The sequence below is a fragment of the Heptranchias perlo genome, unplaced genomic scaffold (assembly GCF_035084215.1).
Source record: "Heptranchias perlo isolate sHepPer1 unplaced genomic scaffold, sHepPer1.hap1 HAP1_SCAFFOLD_1861, whole genome shotgun sequence".
Classification (NCBI taxonomy): Eukaryota; Metazoa; Chordata; class Chondrichthyes; order Hexanchiformes; family Hexanchidae; genus Heptranchias; species Heptranchias perlo.
In genome coordinates this window covers 1-20,068 of record NW_027139138.1, presented here as the reverse complement: position 1 = coordinate 20,068, position 20,068 = coordinate 1, and the positions used below count along the sequence as shown (strand labels likewise).

The 20,068-nt window shown below is 49.1% G+C and overlaps 1 protein-coding gene across 1 annotated transcript; it reads right to left on the bottom strand.

The window, feature by feature from the left end:
* Nucleotides 1-655: 655 nt before the first annotated feature.
* Nucleotides 656-14,163, bottom strand: LOC137309870 (C-1-tetrahydrofolate synthase, cytoplasmic-like; the record flags this gene model as incomplete). The annotated part of the gene is made up of 10 exons (XM_067977886.1): nucleotides 14,056-14,163; nucleotides 8,038-8,165; nucleotides 6,029-6,126; nucleotides 4,702-4,875; nucleotides 4,469-4,605; nucleotides 2,866-2,912; nucleotides 1,982-2,089; nucleotides 1,825-1,899; nucleotides 1,126-1,228; nucleotides 656-732 (listed from the first exon to the last, which is right to left on the bottom strand). Coding segments are annotated over exons 1-10 (1,014 nt in total), but the record flags the coding sequence as incomplete, so codon positions are not given.
* Nucleotides 14,164-20,068: the final 5,905 nt, after the last annotated feature.

Genomic DNA, 20,068 nt, shown 5'->3' with positions numbered 1-20,068 from the left:
ACGTGCATTTCTCCCTCCTTCAGTTCCACTCAGGTGCAAGTAAACTGATGCTCAGGGAACCGACGCTATTGTGGGGCTACCAAAGCAGATTAAGGTGCCTGTCCCTATAAACACGTGCTTGTGCCTGGGATCTCTGTATGGTGGAACCCAGCACGCCTAGAGAGAGACCAGCCCGAGGCATAGTGTAACTGGGGAAACCTGTATATGCAGGTCGCTCTCCCCAAACAGGAACGAAAATCCACTGACATGTAAAAGCACTGTTAATAATCCATTTGTTACTAATTGTTTATCCTTCTTCTTTCAAACTAGTGATCAAATTAAACCCTGTAGCGGTTTCAATATTCTCTATTCCTCTCTCTAAGAATACCACAGGCAACCTATGCGAATCCCCTTCAACCTGGAAGGGTGGGAGGTGCAGTTCTTTATGGTGGAGGCAATTAGCACACATGCTCTATCACTCTCACCTGCAACCATGGCAGGGCACCTCACCTTCATGAAATGCTCCATCCAGGACTCAACTAAATAGAAATGGGCAAGTTGGACCACCAGGTTAAGAGTGCGTCACTGGGCTAAGCAAAGGATTAGTCTCCCTTCAGCCTGGCTCTCAGACGAGTGGAAGGAGGTAGAGGAAAGAAAATGAAAAGGAAAGGCTTACTGTTCTAGTGAACCCCTTCTCAGTACTGGACTGGCCGATCGTTATCTTCCTCAGGAACCTGTCGTTCGTATCCATCACTTTAAAACATAAAATGTGTGCGCGTGAGACACCAACGTTGTGAATGAACAATCAGCTTACTATCAGACGGAATCAGCAGCAGTTTTGTACCAAAGCGAAATCGCACTTAGGAGAAAACAAAATTACACTAAGATATGTGAACAAAACTTTCACAGTGGTGCTACACATTTGTGCCAATGGAGTAGGAAAGAAACCCTCGTGCATTTCTGTGTGATTCACTCCCAATCTCAGCTCTGGCAGATAAAGAAGGGTTCGGCAGAGGCTATGGTGTCTCAGGGAGAGAGAAAACTATTACGTAGCCAGCTGAGTACAAGGCCATCATATTCACTACAATTGAAACGTATCGATACGGTTGCACTGTAATGCACAGCAGATTGAAACTGGTTTGCTACCTCGTTGCCAAGTGATAGTATCAGGTTCAATGTCCAGCCTCACAAAGAGATTTATTTCTTCATCGGTCAGTGCAGCAGGGTCAGTTTTGTTAATTCCAAGTTTCTGGGGGGGGGGTGAAAAAAAAAATGAAGATTAGGAATGATAATTCATAGAGAAGCAGCTGAGCCGGGCAGGTGGTGAATCAAGGCAAAGGTACGGGTCCATGGGGCGCTACTGGTCTGCCCAAAAGGCCATGCCCTGCAGTTCCATGCCCAAATGGCCATTGTTAGTTTGCCCGCCTAGACTGCGAGTACCAAGCAGGCTATTCGACTGTAGGGGACATCAGAGGGGTGCCTAATTTTCTTTCTCCCTAACCCAGGAGCACTGAGGACAAATACAGTGTCTGAGATCAGCTAACTGAGCACAAACCAGGGATCACTCAGAGGATCTTCCTGGCCTGTACGTCCTCACCTGATGTATGTACATGACAGACATGCACACACAGTGACTGCTGGTCAGTGATCACGAGTGGGAGCCCAGGCTGATTTTTTTTTGGCTCACTAGCCCAGAAGGCACCGAGGACAATTGCAACATCGCTGTTGCTACGATGTTAAACCCAACTCTTGTTTTTTTTTAAATTTATCAGAATTGAAGCCACCTACTTCTGCTGGGGAAAGTACTGGGAATTAAACCTTTAATAAAACAGTTAAGACTCGCACCTGCAATCTCCTCAGCTGAATCCCGCTGAATGTCCTAACTCCTTCATTGGAAGGCACCAAGCGGTTATATAAAGCCTGCAACAAAAAGAGAGATTATGAGATTCTATTAATTCCCAAATGAACTGTTGGCAGACGGATTATTCAAAGGCAACAATACCGTGTCGGATTGCGTGGCCTCGTGGAACATACGAGCATCGATGGCGGCAGCAACCAGGTTGTTGGCAGCGGTGATGGCATGGATGTCACCCGTCAGGTGAAGATTGAACTGCAGAAAACAAAAGCACTATCAGAAAGCTTCGCTGGAAAGGGAAATGAAAGCATGCAGGAGTCAGGGTCTTCTCTCAATCATCAAACGTGGCTGTTCCTGAGCTCAGTTGTACAGCTGCTGGGAACTAGAAAGCGCCAATGACATTTGGATTTATGCAGCGCCCTCGTTCAAAAACAATTCCGAGCACATCGCAAGTTGAAAAGCTGAATGGCCAGCGGGGGTGGAGGGAGAGGGATTGATCCTTTTGAAAGCAGGGAGACAAGACAGCAGGGAGACAATATATTGGGAGAAATTTCAAAGGTGAGGATGGAGAATGCCACATGACTTCGTACAAAGGAGAATAGGGAGAGAGTGTTAAGCAATTCCTAGAGGTTAGTTCAAGAATGGCACCAGTTGCAGGCTTGGGACTAGGCTGCTACCATCTTGGCTACAAGAGGTGGCTGACATTCCTCCCTCAAACAAAAAAGACTGAGGACTGGGAAAGAGAAACTCTCCCTGGGGTTATTCAGAGCATTATTTGGAGAAGTCCTGCAACCAGGTCAGCTGAAGTACAGCAATTGGGATGAAAAATAGTCAAAAGCAAAAACAGAGTTTTCTATACAGCGAATGACACAAACATTGAAAAAATTAAAAACTTTTTATAAAATCAAAAGCCTTTTGTTTATTCTAAACATTTTTATAATTTAAAAAAAAAACTTGAATCATGAAATTGTCAGTTCTAAGCAGGATGGCTTCACTAATACAAGGCAAGCTGTCAAACAGCGATACAGTACCTCTTCCATCGGGATAACCTGTGAGTATCCACCGCCTGCTGCTCCACCTGTAACATAGCACCAGAGAGAATGGAGTCACTGCACATGGAAGCGGAGGCTCTTACCCTTCCCTCCCACTGGTTTCACAGCCCTGAGTATCACTGTACTAAAGGAAGAAAGGCTTGCATTTATTATATATATATATATATATATATATATATATATATATAGTGCCTTTCACAACGTCCCAAAGCCCTTTACAGCCTATGAAGTACTTTTGAAGTGTAGTTAATGTTGTAATGTTGGAAACGCGGCAGCCAATTTGCACACGGCAAGGTTCCACAAACAGCAATGAGACAAATGACCAGATAATCTAGGTGTTGGTTGAGGGATAAATATTGGCCAAGATACCGGGGAGAACTCCCCTGCTCTTCTTCGAATAGTGGGCATGGGATCTTTTACGTCCCCGAGAGGGCAAACGGGGCCTCGGTTTAACATCTCATCTGAAAGATGGCACCTCCGACAATGCAGCACTCCTTCAGTAGTGCACAGGAGTGTCAGCCTGGATTGTGCGCTTAAGTCTCTGGAGTGGAGCTTGAAAACATAACCTTCTGACTCGCAAGCAAGAGTGTGAGTACTGAGCCACAGCTGACATCTTGTAAAATGCAGCGCCTGCCTCTGGAAGTCTTCAATACCACCACAGCAAAGAGTTAAACAAACTGGCTGACACGTAGAGGCTGAATTGCAAATACAGGACTGGGTGCTCTTGCCTTCAAATGATTTCAAACTACAATGGCAATATTCATTTAATTTATGATCAACACCACATTGAATCTGAATTAGAGCCAGAAAGTTTAACCAGAGCATGGGTGCAGTTAACAAGGTGATAGGCATATAACCTAAGGATACAAACTGGGACAGACGTTAAAGGGGAAGTATACTCTACTGACTGAACTGTCCCACAACCCTATGTGTTATAAAATGGAGATTTCTTTGCACACTTCCTGGTGTCTCTCTGTTGTCCCTTGTTCAGTGCTGCTGGTTTGTTGCGGGAACAGCCATTTTGTATGGAAATGGTTTTCAAAATTTTCTGTGTGTGGGAATCCCCTGCAAATACTGATACCCTCAAGGGGACTCTTCGCAAATACCAAAACATTCCCAGGAACCATACCCCTACCCGTTTACAAACTCTGGAAGACAGTGTTGGCTATCCAGAAGGTAAACAGTACCAACACTGCATAAACCATCTAGGGTTTGTAGACGTCAGTTTGAAAATCTGGAGTGAAACTTCAAGTCACATAAAGGGGATTCTGCACAAAATGACTGTCCACAGACTGCCCCAATCAGTAGCAACAACTTGCATTTATATAGAGCCTTTACTGTAGAAAAACACCTCAAAGCGTTTCACAGAGGCACAATCAAAAATAACTCAACGGGCTAGTAAAAGACTTTAGAGCACCTCAAAACCAGGGGAGGGATCCAGAAGATACTTCACCTGTAAACAATGCAATTTACGAGTTCTAAGGACAATATTAACAATAATCTGACAGATTCTCAGCGCATTCACATTTAAGAGCTAGTCAAAATAAGAACGGAGGTTGAAGAAGCTAATGATGGAGGTTACCTTTGATCCCAAAGGTGGGGCCCTGCGATGGCTGCCGAACACAGGCAAAAACATTGAGGTCCAGGTGAGCACCAATGGCCTGAGCAAGGCCGATCGTGGTGGTGCTTTTGCCTTCACCGAGGGGTGTGGGGGTGATGCTGCAATACAAACCATTACCGTTAGTTTATAAACGCACCCATACCTCTCCTGTCACAAAGGTTTGACTGAGGAGATGTAAGAAAGATCAGCCTTACCCCGTGATGACAACGTATTTCCCGTCCTGCTGGTCCTTCAGGCGTTCGAGAGTGGACAGAAGAATCTTTGCCTTCGATTTCCCGTAGAGCTCCACTTCATCCGATAACAAGCCAACCTCCTTAGCCATGCGGCTGATGTGCTTCGGCGTGCAAGACCGTGAAATCACAATGTCACTGATGGGAAATAACAGTTCTATTAAAACAAACCCAAACAAAACTAGTACGTCAGACACCCAGCACAGTTGCATTAACCCCAGATTCTCATCACCTCCTCTGACTCACGCTGGTGTGTAATTCAGTGGGTATTGGCGACCCTCCGGTTCCTCACCCAAGTGACATTATTCACGGGCATGCTGTGGCTCAGTTGTTAGCACTCTTGCCTCGGAGTCGGAAGGTCACGGGTTCGAGTTCCGCTCCAGGGACTTGAGCACATAATCTAAGCTGACAACTCAGTGCCTGTACTGAGGGAGTGCTGCACTGTCGGAGGTGCCATCTTTTGGGTGAGACGTTAAACCGAGCCCCCGCTTGCCCTCTCAGGTGAATGTAAAAGATCTCACGGCACTATTCGAAGAAGAGCAGGGGAGTTCCTGGCCAGTATTTACTCTTCAAGCAGTGTCACTAAAACAGATTATCTAATCATTATCACATTGTTGTTTGTGGGATCTTGCTGTGCGCAAGTTGGCTGCCGCATTTCCTACATTACATCAGTGATTACACTTCAAAAAGTACTTCAATGGCTGTAAAGCGCTTTGGGACATTCTGAAGTCATAAAATGTGCTATATAACCTTTAAACAGCGAGGCCCATTGGATTGTCAGACATCCATGCAGGTGCACCTTCTAGCAGAGGCCTGGATAATGATCAGGAATGGGAACTCTGAACCAGGGGCACTGAGGTCAGCTGTAGCTAACTCAGCACAGGCCAGGAACCGAACCACAAACCTTTCTCGTCAGTGCGGCCTAGTACCACATTGAGCAGTGCAGTTATCAAGGAAACCTTCAAGAGAGCTAGAAGCAGACGGCTGATATGGAGCTCCTCTTTTAGATGACACACTGAACAGCAACAGTGGGCTGAGCACTCTTGGCAGGACATCGGGGCGTCACTCCACATCACACTGGGTGGTAGGGAGGGAGAAAAGAGCTCTGTACGAAAGATCAGCTTTGATGCTGCCTCCAACCAGGAGTTCAGCACGGTTCGGGAAAGAAGAGCAAGTGAGACACACTAGTAAATGTAAAGATTTCTGCGCTTGTATAGAATGCACTCCTTCTACTTTAATTTGTATCTTAGACACAGACCTCGCACAGAATGCAGAGAGTTCACGCACATACCTCGGAACTGGCTTCACACGGTTGAGCTTTGTGTAGTGAATGGGCCATTTGCCTGGCTTGCAGTTCTCCAAATAACGTTTTGCACTCTCGATGGTGTTCTGTCAATAGAGAATGTGAAAGACCAAAAATACATTTCCGTTCAACATAAAGCAACTTTGCTTTGTGGTCTTTTTAAAAAAAAAATTAAGATCTCCACTTTTCTCCCCTCCTCTGCTGATAGCGTCAACGAGTTCCACTAGCAACAGCAGCCTTCCCCAAGAGCCCATTCTGCCTGTGAGTACAGTGAGGCTCGACAGGCCCTTCGACAGAGTCTGATTCTGGCCTCACCAGACAAATACATACTGACACACTTTACAGCAGGAGCCACCGGACAGTAATGGGGAGCAGACGCTCCATCTGATTCCTAACCCCCCCACCCGCCCCCAGCCCAGCGATCTCAGTCAATTGAAGTCCTTGATTGAAATCAGCTAACTCAACACACACTAGGGATCACCGATGGGACCACCCTGAACTGTAGGCTCAAATCTATAACAAGCAGTGCATGTACCCACTGGGTAATCAGGGCAGGTACAAGTATTTGTCTTTAACTGGTGCCTCAGATCTGTGCAATGGATGCTTACTTTCTCCTGCCAATTCATAGGGATAGAGAAAATAGGGAGTTTCCACTGGCAGGAGGGTCGGTAACCAGAGGACACAGGTTTAAGATAATTGGCAAAAAAGCTAGAGGTGAGATGGAGAATTCTTTTTTATGCAGCGAATTATGATGATCTGGAAGGCACGGTCTGAAAGAGATTCAACAGTAGCTTTTAAAAAGAAATTGGATATATGTTTGAAAGGGAGAAATTTGCAGGGCAATGGGGAAAGAGCAAGGGAATGCGACTAATTGGATAGCTCTTTCAAAGAGCCGGAACAGGCACGATGGGCCAAACGGCCTCCTTCTGTGTTGTACGATTCAATGAATATTCCCCTATCCTCTTCCTCAGCTGTCGCCCGATTGTTGCTGGATGCATCCGTGGGGTTCCCAGTGCATTCTGGCAAATAACATGAATGGCTATTTCCATATCCGAGCCTAGCCAGAGTGAGCTGCGTCACCGAACTCGGAGTCAGGTACCAGGCTCGGACGATATTCATGCCGAATCCCTAACAGCTGTTCGAGGCCGGGGGGGTGGGGACGGATGGATGGTGGGGGAGAGGAATGGGGAAGAAAAGGAAAAGAAAAAACAAATGCCTTGTGCTGTGCCAGGGCACTCACACTCGCTTTGGAGCTGCCTGCTGAAGCAGACGAAGAGAATTCCTGTTTGACCACGCACGTGCTTGACGCTCCATGAGAGAAGGGACCCCAGTGAGCCTGGAAACCACTAAGGAATCTTGCTGATATCAGCAGCTCACAAGATAGTTCCTTGGGTTATTACAACACAGAAACTGGATACTCTGGAGGATGACAGAGTGATCAGAAAGGCTTTTGCAGAGAATGTTTTGAACAGGTTGTGGCTTTATTCAAGCCAAAGTGTATGATTCAGGGAACTTCACTTACACTGCTTTTATTGTTTTTCATAGAATTACATTACAAAGAATTTGCAGCACAGAAACAGGCCATTAGGCCCAACTGGTCTGTGCCGGTGTTTATGCTCCACACGAGCCTCCTCCCTCCCCACTTCATCCAACCCTATCGCTATATCCTTCTATTCCTTTCTCCCTCATGTGTTTATCTAGCTTCCCCTTAAATGCCTCTATGCTATTCGCCTCAACTACACCTTGTGGTAGCGAGTTCCACATTCTCACCACTCTGATTAAAGGTTTCGTGAGGCTTTTGACCTAGTGCTTCATACAGTCTTCGAGAAGAAGCTGGAATCTACGGGAGTACACGAGCAAGCCTGGACTTTTATTCAGGACGTGTACTCCAGCTCGAAGAAACGCGCAGCGATCAGCGAGATTCTCATTGAACCAATCGTCCTCAAAACAGGAGTGAAGATGGTAGAGTTACAGTATGAAAAGATGGACAAACTCACCGCCATAAGCATACAGACAGTCATTGGCCCCACACCACCAGGCACAGGGGTGATATACGAAGCCACCCGCTTGGCCTCACTATACGCCACATCGCCCACGACACGCTTCCCACTCGGCTTTGTGCTGTCTGAAACAAAACATCGATCAACATTACAGCAACGCAAACACCATCATCAGTGGGAAAGAAGACACCCGGGAGTGACTCGAAGGGTTTATTTATAGAATGACGATACCCGGGAGTGAGTTACAGGCTGGAATCTAAATCGAAGAGTTGAGGCTTTTTCTAATTGAGTTAAATATGGAGCCTCCTCGATAGATCAGCAGCGAATGGCACTGAGCCACACAGACTACTACTGCAAACTAATTTCAAATCCAAACAATTACATGCTGGTCTTTAGTTCAGGACATAGTTTTCAGCTGAATTCCTCAAAAAAGTTACTGTCCCTTAATCTCAGATATTTATCGCTCTAGTTTTCTATACAGTAAAAGTCTTGCACTTCTGTCAATATTACCCTTACTTCCAGTATCACAATTTGAGTTTCTGTGTCAACATTTATAATGTGAAAGTTCTATGTAAATATTTCTCATGCCTTCAATACTTGCCTGTCAAACTAGATTCACAGATCCCTGCTTCTCAGGAAAACCGCAGCATCCCCCTCGCACACCTTCCAGCTACTCTCACAAAAGATCTGCTCTGGTGCCCACACGGCTAGAAAGCAACACCGAATCCCCCCCTCCCCACCGCATCCCAAGCCCCCCCCTCCCCACCGCATCCCAAGCCCCCCCCTCCCCACCGCATCCCAAGCGCCCCCCTCCCCACCGCATCCCAAGCGCCCCCCTCCCCACCGCATCCCAAGCGCCCCCCTCCCCACCGCATCCCAAGCCCCCCCCCTCCCCACCGCATCCCAAGCCCCCCACCTCCCCACCGCATCCCAAGCCCCCCACCTCCCCACCGCATCCCAAGCCCCCCACCTCCCCACCGCATCCCATCCCAAGCCACCCCCTCCTCCCAAGCCCCCCCCTCCCCACCGCACCCCAAGCCCCCCCCTCCCCACCGCACCCCAAGCCCCCCCCTCCCCACCGCATCCCAAGCCCCCCCCTCCCCACCGCACCCCAAGCCCCCCCCTCCCCACCGCACCCCAAGCCCCCCCCTCCCCACCGCACCCCAAGCCCCCCCCTCCCCACCGCACCCCAAGCCCCCCCCTCCCCACCGCACCCCAAGCCCCCCCCTCCCCACCGCACCCCAAGCCCCCCCCTCCCCACCGCACCCCAAGCCCCCCCCTCCCCACCGCACCCCAAGCCCCCCCCTCCCCACCGCACCCCAAGCCCCCCCCTCCCCACCGCACCCCAAGCCCCCCCCTCCCCACCGCACCCCAAGCCCCCCCCTCCCCACCGCACCCCAAGCCCCCCCCTCCCCACCGCACCCCAAGCCCCCCCCTCCCCACCGCACCCCAAGCCCCCCCCTCCCCACCGCACCCCAAGCCCCCCCCTCCCCACCGCACCCCAAGCCCCCCCTCCCCACCGCACCCCAAGCCCCCCCCTCCCCACCGCACCCCAAGCCCCCCCTCCCCACCGCACCCCAAGCCCCCCCTCCCCACCGCACCCCAAGCCCCCCCCTCCCCACCGCACCCCAAGCCCCCCCCTCCCCACCGCACCCCAAGCCCCCCCCTCCCCACCGCACCCCAAGCCCCCCCCTCCCCACCGCACCCCAAGCCCCCCCCTCCCCACCGCACCCCAAGCCCCCCCCTCCCCACCGCACCCCAAGCCCCCCCCTCCCCACCGCACCCCAAGCCCCCCCCTCCCCACCGCACCCCAAGCCCCCCCCTCCCCACCGCACCCCAAGCCCCCCCCTCCCCACCGCATCCCATCCCAAGCCCCCCCCTCCCCACCGCACCCCAAGCCCCCCCTCCCCACCGCACCCCAAGCCCCCCCTCCCCACCGCACCCCAAGCCCCCCCTCCCCACCGCACCCCAAGCCCCCCCTCCCCACCGCACCCCAAGCCCCCCCTCCCCACCGCACCCCAAGCCCCCCCTCCCCACCGCACCCCAAGCCCCCCCTCCCCACCGCACCCCAAGCCCCCCCTCCCCACCGCACCCCAAGCCCCCCCTCCCCACCGCACCCCAAGCCCCCCCTCCCCACCGCACCCCAAGCCCCCCCTCCCCACCGCACCCCAAGCCCCCCCACTCCCCACCGCATCCCAAACCCCCCTCCTCACCGCATCCCAAACCCCCCCTCCCCATCGCATCCCAAACCGCCCCCCTCCCCAATGGACCTCTCCCTGCTCCTTCCCACCTGATATTACACTTAGAAAAAAAGAATTTCCTGCCTCCGTCCCAATTCTTCTGCCTCTCCCTTTTTGCTCCCTTTCCCCGTGCCTGTAACTTTTATGCCCACCCCTCCAAAAGTCTCAGCTGCTCCTCTATCAACAAATGGGTCTGTGAACAAAAACAGCAATAAGGGGCAATGAGAAAAGCAATTTGGGGGGAAAAAAAACACACAAAGTGTGGCACACTCGGTGGATCAGAAAAGACTGCGTGTAACTCCTCCCCTTCACATAAGGCAACTTGGATAAAGAAAGCAGTTGGTCCATTTGACTTCATCCTACTGTATTCCCTTTATGGCTTCAATGACCTGCTGAACAGGTGGTCGGGTCTTGTCTCACATCTGGTACACCGCGCCTCTGACAATGCAGCACCCCCTTATGTCCTGGAATCCACTACTTTCTGATTCAGAAGACGACCAGCCTACTAACTGAGCCAAGCTGACCTGCTAAACATGAATGGTTCCCCATCCCAAATATGCCAAGTGCAGTCCGGGGGCAGTCACCATTCGATGGCGACAGCCGAAGGAGGAAATCTCCTGCACACTAGGTCTGCTCTCGGAAGCAGACTGCGAACACGTTATCTGCCAACTCGACAAGGACACAGAGGAAAAAATAACTTAAGGAAAGAGAAGTCTCCAAAAAAAATACATATGTGGTGACAGCAGGACAGAATGGAAGAACATAAAGCTGTGCCAGAGGTGACAAAAAGCATGACCTTTGATGTCCTGTCTTGCTAGGTGGCCATCTCAATGCCCCTCCCCTTTATACCTTCTGAAAGCTGGTTAGTGACAGGGGCCAGAAACCTCAGATTCAAGTCTGTGAGGGGGAGTGACAGACACCGAAGGGGAAATCACAAGGAAGAAGAGTCTTTGGTTGGGTGGGGGTCTCAGGGAAGAGGGGGAAATCCACCATAGAGATAAAAATGTGCTTCAAGAATACGAATACACGTGAATAGTGCTCCCCTCCCCACTCTCTTTCAAGTGAAGACACTGGAGACAAAGAACTAAAAGCCCAAGCATGACAAATAATGGCAATGAAGCATTTGGCTGCATGGTGGGAGGTTATTGGATTAAAGGCCAACTATCACTTTTATGAGTATGGCCTAACAACACTCCAGGCGCCCAATTTCAACAGAAGTGAAGCAAATTATGCTGCGATAAACACATTGTAAACCTCTTCTGATGAAGGCATTACCCCAGGAGGCAATAATTCTGAACATTAAATCAATGAATGTGGAATTACCAGAGCTGTGACTGCAGCAGTGACTTGTACATCTGCAGTCTGTGTCCTTCTCCTACTATAATGAGAAGGTAGGCTATTGCCAAAGCCGCTCTTTTCAAGATATTATGGGGAATTGATAGGGTAGATAGAGGTATGATTGTCATCAATGTTGTCGCATGATATGGAGAGAGAAACCATTTCCACTGGTTGGGGAGTCTAGGAATAGGAGGCATGGCCTAAAAATTAGAGCCAGGGCTTTCAGGAGTGAAGTTAGGAACATAAGAAATAGGAGCAAGAGTAGGCTATATGGCCCCTCGAGCCTACTGCGCCATTCAATAAGATCATGGCTGATCTTCAACCTCAACTCCACTTTCCTGCCTGATCCCCATATCCCTTGATTCCCCTACAGTCCAAAAATCTATCGGTCTCAGCCTTGAATATACTCAATGACTCAGCATCCACAGCCCTCTGGGGTAGAGAATTCCAAAGATTCTCAATCCTGAGTGAAGAAATTCCTCCTCATCGCATTCTTAAATGGCCGCCCCATTATCCTGCGACTATGCCCCCTAGTTCTAGACTCTCCAGCCAGAGGAAACAACCTCTCAGCATTCTACTCGGTCAAGCCTCCTTATAATCTTATGGGTTTCAATGAGATCACCTCTCATTCTTCTAAACTCCAGAGTATATTGGCTCATTCTACTCAACCTCTCCTCATTGGGCAACCCTCTCATCCCAGGAATTAATCTAGTGAACCTTTGTTGCACCGCCTCTAAGGCAAGTATATCCTTCCTTAGATAAGGAGACCAAAACTGTACGCAGTACTGCAGGTGAGGTCTCACCAAAGTCCTTTACAATTGTAGTAAGACTCCCTTACTTTTATACTCCAACCCCTTTGCAATAAAGGCCAACATGCCATTTGCTTTCCTAATTGCTTGCTGTACCTGCATGCTGACTTTTTGTGTTTCTTGTATAAGGACACCAACATTTAATAGTTTCTCACCATTTAAAAAATACTCTTTTTTTTATTCTTCCAACCAAAGTGGATAACTTCACATTTCCCCACATTATACTCCATCTGCCACCTTCTTGCCCACTCACTTAACCTGTCTATATCCCTTTGCAGACTCTTTATGTCCTCCTCACAGCTTTCCCACCTAGCTTTCTATCGTCAGCAAACTTGGATACATTACACTCGGTCCCTTCATCCAAGATTGTAAGTAGCTGAGGCCCAAGCACCGATCCTTGTGGTACCTCACTAGCTACAGCCTGCCAACCTGAAAATGACCCATTCATCCCTAACCTCTGTTTTCAGTCCGTTAACCAATCCTCTACCCATGTTAATATGTTACCCCCCAACCCCACGAGCCCTTATCTTGCATAACAACCTTTTATGTGGCATCTTATCGAATGCCTTTTGAAAATCCAATTATACTACATCCACTGGTTCCCCTTTATTTACTCTGTTAGTTACAGGAAACACTTCTCCATGCAAAGGGTGGTAGAAGTTTGGAACTTTCTTCCACAAACGGGAGTTGATGAGAGCTCAATTGTTAATTTTAAATCTGAGATTGATAGATTTTTGTTAACAAAAAGTATTAAGGGATGTGGGACTAAAGCAGGTATATGGAGTTAGGTCACAGATCTGCCATGATCTCATTGAATGGCGGAACAGGCTCGAGGGGCTAAATGGCCTACTCCTGGTCCTATATTCCTATGCTCTCTGACCAAAAGAGATTGCAGCACACAAATGTGTTTCAAATCTATGTACGCCTGGGCATGGGGCAGATGAAGGGAAAAGAATAGCTGGTGCACTTTACCTCTGCGCTTGAAGCTGTCCCCTTCCCAGTCATGGACCAGCCCCCACCCCCTTCTCAGCACGATTCTATATCCTGACCCTGATGTATTGTAGCCGTGGCTCAGTGGGTGGCAGTTTTGCCTCCGAGTCAGAAGGTCAAGGGTTCAAGTCCCACTCCAGAGACTTGAGCACAAAATCTAGGCTGACACTCCCAGTGCAGCACTGAGGGAGTTTTGCACTGTCAGAGAGATGAGATGATAAACCGAGGCCCCTTCTGCCCTCTCAGGTGGACGTAAAATATCCAACGGCACTATTTCGAAGAAAAGCAGGGGAGTTCTCCACAGTGTCCTGGCCAATGCTTACCCCTCAACCAACATCACTAAACCAGATTATCTGGTCATTTATCTCATTGCTGTTTGTGGGACCTTGCTGTGTGTAAATTGGCCGCGCTTCCTACATTACAACAGTGACTACACTTCAGAAAGTACTTAATTGGCTGTAAAACACTTTGGGACGCCCTGAAGCAATGACAGGCAATATATAAATGCAAGTTCTTTCTTTCAGAGAGTGCTATCAAAAGAGCCGGCTGACTGCAGTTTAGGACTGGGCTAACAGGCCCTCACCGTCAAAGGGTAAAAAAGGCTCGTAAATCATTTCTCATTCGCAGTTTCTTCTTACCGGGAATATGGTTTATTCCACAGTCGATGACGACGGCTCCGGGTTTGATCCAATTCCCCTTCACCATTTCGGCTCTGCCAGCTCCAACCACCAGAATGTCGGCCCTCCCAACCTAAAGAAGACCACAGCACTTTGAGAATTAGGTCAGTCCTTGGCACCGAGAGATGAGATTAATAAAAACAAACGGCAGAGTCACCCCTGCTGCCTCCCCCCACAACAGTCAGTCAGAGACAGGACACTGGTATCAATCTGGGAACAGACACATAGCACGCAGCCCACATACCTACCCACTCTTCCAGTGGCCGAGCAGCTAAGAGCCTGAGGACAGGAGAACAACTGAAAAAAGTACTTTAAAGTTTTAAAAACAAAACGCAACTTGCTCCCACACAAAAAAAATGAAAAGAAATCCTTTGGTAGAAGACCATGCTGTTGTTCTGTTATTGACTCCATCTCAGCCACAGGAGGGAAGTGGATGCAGTGGGGAATGGAGGGTATAATGTCAAATTTGTAATCAAAGCAAGCACTATCTGATGAAGCTGACTCCTATAATCAGCTGTGGTATTGCTCAGAGGTAGAAATAAAAACAGCGTCTTTCTCAATAATTAACTGTCTGCCCATTCTCATGTTTCCTACAATAATTTGCCCACACAAGCACCTTTAATATAGTAAAACATCCTCAGATGTTTCACAGGAGCGTCATTAGACAAAAATTGACACCGAACCAAAGGAGACATTAGGATAAGTGACCAAAAGCTTGACTGACAGAGCGGGGAGGAGCGAGAGGATAAAAAGCACGGTCAGCAGAAAGCCCGAGAACGGAGAGGAGCGAGTACACATGGTCAGAAGGCTCGAGAGCAGAGAGGAGCGAGGTTACACGCGGTCAGAAGGCCCGAGAGCAGAGTGAAGCGAGAGGAGAGGGTACACGCGGTCAGAGGGCCAGAGAGCGAAGAGGAGAGGGTACACGCGGTCAGAGGGCCAGAGAGCGGAGAGGAGAGGGTACACGCGGTCAGAGGGCCAGAGAGCGGAGAGGAGAGGGTACACGCGGTCAGAGGGCCAGAGAGCGGAGAGGAGAGGGTACACGCGGTCAGAGGGCCAGAGAGCGGAGAGGAGAGGGTACACGCGGTCAGAGGGCCAGAGAGCGGAGAGGAGAGGGTACACGCGGTCAGAGGGCCAGAGAGCGGAGAGGGTACACGCGGTCAGAGGGCCAGAGAGCGGAGAGGAGAGGGTACACGCGGTCAGAGGGTCCGAGAGCGGAGAGGAGCGAGGGGAGAGGGTACATGCGGTCAGAGGGCCCGAGAGCGGAGAGGAGCGAGGGTACATGCGGTCAGAGGGCCCGAGAGCGGAGAGGAGCGAGGGGAGAGGGTACATGCGGTCAGAGGGCCCGAGAGCGGAGAGGAGCGAGGGTACATGCGGTCAGAGGGCCCGAGAGCGGAGAGGAGCGAGGGGAGAGGGTACACGCGGTCAGAGGGCCCGAGAGCGGAGAGGAGCGAGGGGAGAGGGTACATGCGGTCAGAGGGCCCGAGAGCGGAGAGGAGCGAGGGTACATGCGGTCAGAGGGCCCGAGAGCGGAGAGGAGCGAGGGGAGAGGGTACATGCGGTCAGAGGGCCCGAGAGCGGAGAGGAGCGAGGGTACATGCGGTCAGAGGGCCCGAGAGCGGAGAGGAGCGAGGGGAGAGGGTACACGCGGTCAGAGGGCCCGAGAGCGGAGAGGAGCGAGGGGAGAGGGTACATGCGGTCAGAGGGCCCGAGAGCGGAGAGGAGCGAGGGTACATGCGGTCAGAGGGCCCGAGAGCGGAGAGGAGCGAGGGGAGAGGGTACATGCGGTCAGAGGGCCCGAGAGCGGAGAGGAGCGAGGGGAGAGGGTACATGCGGTCAGAGGGCCCGAGAGCGGAGAGGAGCGAGGGGAGAGGGTACATGCGGTCAGAGGGCCCGAGAGCGGAGAGGAGCGAGGGGAGAGGGTACATGCGGTCAGAGGGCCCGAGAGCGGAGAGGAGCGAGGGTACATGCGGTCAGAGGGCCCGAGAGCGGAGAGGAGCGAGGGGAGAGGGTACATGCGGTCAGAGGGCCCGAGAGCGGAGAGGAGCGGGTACACGCGGTTTTTACACAGTTGGTGTTAACTCACACAGGCAGAAATTGAAAGAGTGACGTCGCAGGTAGGTGACTGATTGGTGAGTGTCACTTTTTTTCTCTCTCTAAGTCAGGGCAGGGGATTAACTAAGAGCTTAAATCAATAACTTAAACTAGATAAATTAATTAGTTAATAAAACCAAAAATAGCAAGTGATTAAAAACTTTAATAAAGTAAATAAATAAATTCTCCTTCGACAAGTGATGGCAGGGCAGGTGGTGTGTCGTAACTGCAGCGTGTAGGAGTTGGTGGAGAGCAGTGTGGTCCCTGGCAACCACATCTGCAGCTAGTGTCTGCAGCTTGAGGAACTTCGGCTCAGAGCTGTTGAGCTGGAGTCCGAGCTGCAGACATTACGATGCATCCGGGAGGGGGAAGAGTTACTTGGACACTTTGATCCAGGAGGCAGTCACACCCCTTAGGTTAGATAGTGGTTTAGATTCATTCAGTGATCAGGGACAGGAGGATGTGACTGCGAGTCAGGCAGGTATAGGGACCCAGGATGCAGTGATGGAGGAGCCTCAGCCCTTAACCTTGTCCAACAGGTACGAGGTACTTACTACCTGCGTGGATGAGAACAAGGGCCGCAGGGAGGATGGGCAAACTGATCACAGCAACGTGGTACAGGAGGCCATTCCAGTGGGGGGAGTAAAAAGGAACGTGGTAACGATAGGGGATAGTATAGTCAGGGGGATCGACTCTGTTCTCTGCGGCCACAACCTAGAGTCCCGAAGGCTGTGTTGCCTGCCTGGTGCCAGGGTTGAGGATACATCCTCGTGGCTGGAAAAGAACTTGGAGCAGGAGGGGGAGGATCCAGTTATCGTGGTCCACGTAGGAATCAACAACATAGGTAGAACTAAGAATGGGGTTCTGCTGAGGCAGTTTGAAGAGCTAGGGTCTAAATTAGTAAGCAGAACCTCAAAGGTAATAATCTCTGGATTACTCCCTGAGCCACGTGCAAATTGGCATAGAGATAAACAGATCAGAGAGGTAAATGTGTGGCTCAAAGAGTGGTGTGGGAGACAGGAGGTTTCGATTCATGGGGCACTGATACCAGTACTAGGGGAAAAGGGAGCCATTCCGTTGGGCTCCACTTAAACCAGGCTGGGACCAGCATCCTGGCGAATTGAGTAACGAGGGCTGTAGACATAGCTTTAAACTAAAAAAAAAGGGTGGGGGGGGGGGGGGGGGGGTCAGGTGAAGGGAAATTTAGAAGTCTAATGAGAAAAGTCAAGGCAACAGAGCAGTGTAGTGATTTGGGTAAAGATAAGCAGAGTGTGGCAGGAAGGGACAGAGAGTTTACCAATAATAGAGCGTCAGCAAGTAAGGTCAAAGCAGGAAAAAAATGGTAAAAAGTCAAAATTAAAGACTCTTTATCTGAATGCACGGAGCATTCATGACAAGATAGATGAATTAGTTGCACAAATAGAGATAAATGGGTTTGATCTAACAGCCATTACAGAGGCATGGTTGCAAAATGACCAAGGTTGGGAACTAAATATTCTACAGTATATGATGTTTAGAAAAGACAGGCAGAATGGAAAAGGAGGGGGTGTAGCCCTGATAATAAAGGATGAGATAAGGACAGTGGTGAGAAAGGATCTCGGCTCAGAGGATCAGGAAATAGAATCAGTCTGGGTGGAAAGAAGAAATAACAAGGGGCAGGAACCACTGGTGGGAGTAGTTTCTAGGCCCCCTAATAGTAGCTATACCGTTGGACAGAGTATTAATCATGAAATAATAGGAGCTTGTAACAAAGGTAATGCAGTGATCGTGGGGGACTTTAATCTGCATATAGACTGAGCAAATCAAATTGGCAAAGGTAGTTTGGAGGACGAGTTCATGGAATGTATTCGAGACGGTTTCCTAGAGCAATACGTCATGCAACCAGGGAACAAGCTATTTTAAATCTTGTATTAAGTAATGAGACAGGGTAAATTAGTAATCTCACAGCAAGAGATCCTCTCGGGAACAGTGATCATAATATGATAGAATTTCACATTGAGTTTGAGAGTGACGTACTTAAGTCAGAAACTAGAGTCTTAAACTCAAATAAAGCCAATTATATAGGAATGAGGGGCGAATGTCTAAGGTAGATTGGGAAATTAAATTAAAGGGTATGATGGTTGAAAAGCAATGGCAAACATTTAAAGAAATATTTCAATATTCTCAACAAATATACATTCCATTGAGAAATAAAAACTCCACAGGAAAAGTGATCCAACCGTGGCTAACTAAAGAAGTTAAGGATAGTATTAGATTAATAGAAGAGGCCTATAATGTTGCAAGAAGAGTAGTAAGCCTGAGGATTGGGAGGGTTTTAGAAACCAGCAAAGAACGACCAAAAAAATTGATGAGAGAAAACAGAAGATGAAAGTAAAACAGCAAGAAATATAAAAACAGATTGTAAGAGCTTCTACAAGTATGTAATAAGGAAGAGAGTAGCAAAAGTAAATATTGGTCCGTTAGAGGCTGAGACAGGAGAAATTATAATGGGGAATCAGGGAACGGCAGATGTGTTAAACAAATATTTTATATCTATCTTCACAGTAGAAGACACAAAAAACATACAAGAAATAGTGGGGAACCAAGGGTTTAATGAGAGTGAGGAACTTAACGTAATTAATATCAGTAGCAAAAAAGTACTTGAGAAATTAATGGGACTAAAAGCTAATAAATCCCCTAGACCTGATGGCCTACATCCTAGGGTTCTAAAAGAGGTGGCTGCAGAGATAGTGAATACATTGGTTGTGATCGTCCAAAATTCCCTAGACTCTAAAACGGTCCAAGCGGATTGGAAGGTAGCAAATGTAACCCCGCTATTCAAGAAAGGAGGCAGAGAGAAAACAGGGAACTACAGGCCAGTTAGCCTGACATCAGTTGTCGGGAAAATGCTGGAATCCATTTTTAAGGAAGTGGTAACAGGGCACTTAGAAAATCTTAATATGATTAGGCAGAGTTAACATGGTTTTATGAAAGGGAAATCATGTTTGACAAACCTATTAGAGTTTTTTGAGGATGTAACTAGCAAGGTAGATAAAGGGGAACCAGTGGATGTCATAGATTTGGATTTTCAAAAGGCATTCGATAAGGTGCCACATAAAAGGTTGTTACGCAACATAAGGGCTCATGGGGTTGGGGGTAACATATCAGCATGGATAGAGGATTGGTTAATGGACAGAAAACAGAGAGTAGGAATAAACGGGTCATTTTCAGACTGACAGGCTGTAACTAGTGGGGTGCTGCAAGGATCGGTGCTTGGGCCTCAGCTATTTACAATCTATATTAATGACTTGGATGAAGGGACCGAGTGTAATGTATCCAAGTTTGCTGAGGAGGACACAAAAAGTCTGCAAAGGGATATAGACAGATTAAGTGAGTGGGCAAGAAAGTGGCAGATGGAGTATAATGTGGGGAAATGTGAGGTTATTCACTTTGGTAGGAAGGATAGAAAAACGGAATATTTTTTAAATGGTGAGAAACTATTAAATGTTGGTGTTCAGAGAGACTTGGGTGTCCTTGTACAAGATACACAAAACGTTAGTATGCAGGCAATTAGGAAAGCAAATGGCATGTTGGCCTTTATTGCAAAGGGGTTGGAGTACAACAGTAAGGAAGTCTTGCTACAATTGTACAGGGCTTTAGTGAGAACTCACCTGGAGTACTGCGTACAGTTTTGGTCTCCTTATCTAAGGAGGGATATACTTGCCTTAGAGGCGGTGCAGTGAAGGTTCACTAGATTGATTCCTGGGATGAGAGGATTGTCCTATGAGGCGGGGTTAAGTAGAATGGGCCTATACTCTCTGGAGTTTAGAAGAATGAGAGGTGGTCACACTGAAACATAAAAGATTCTGAGGGGGCTTGACCGGGTAGATGCTGAGAGGGTGTT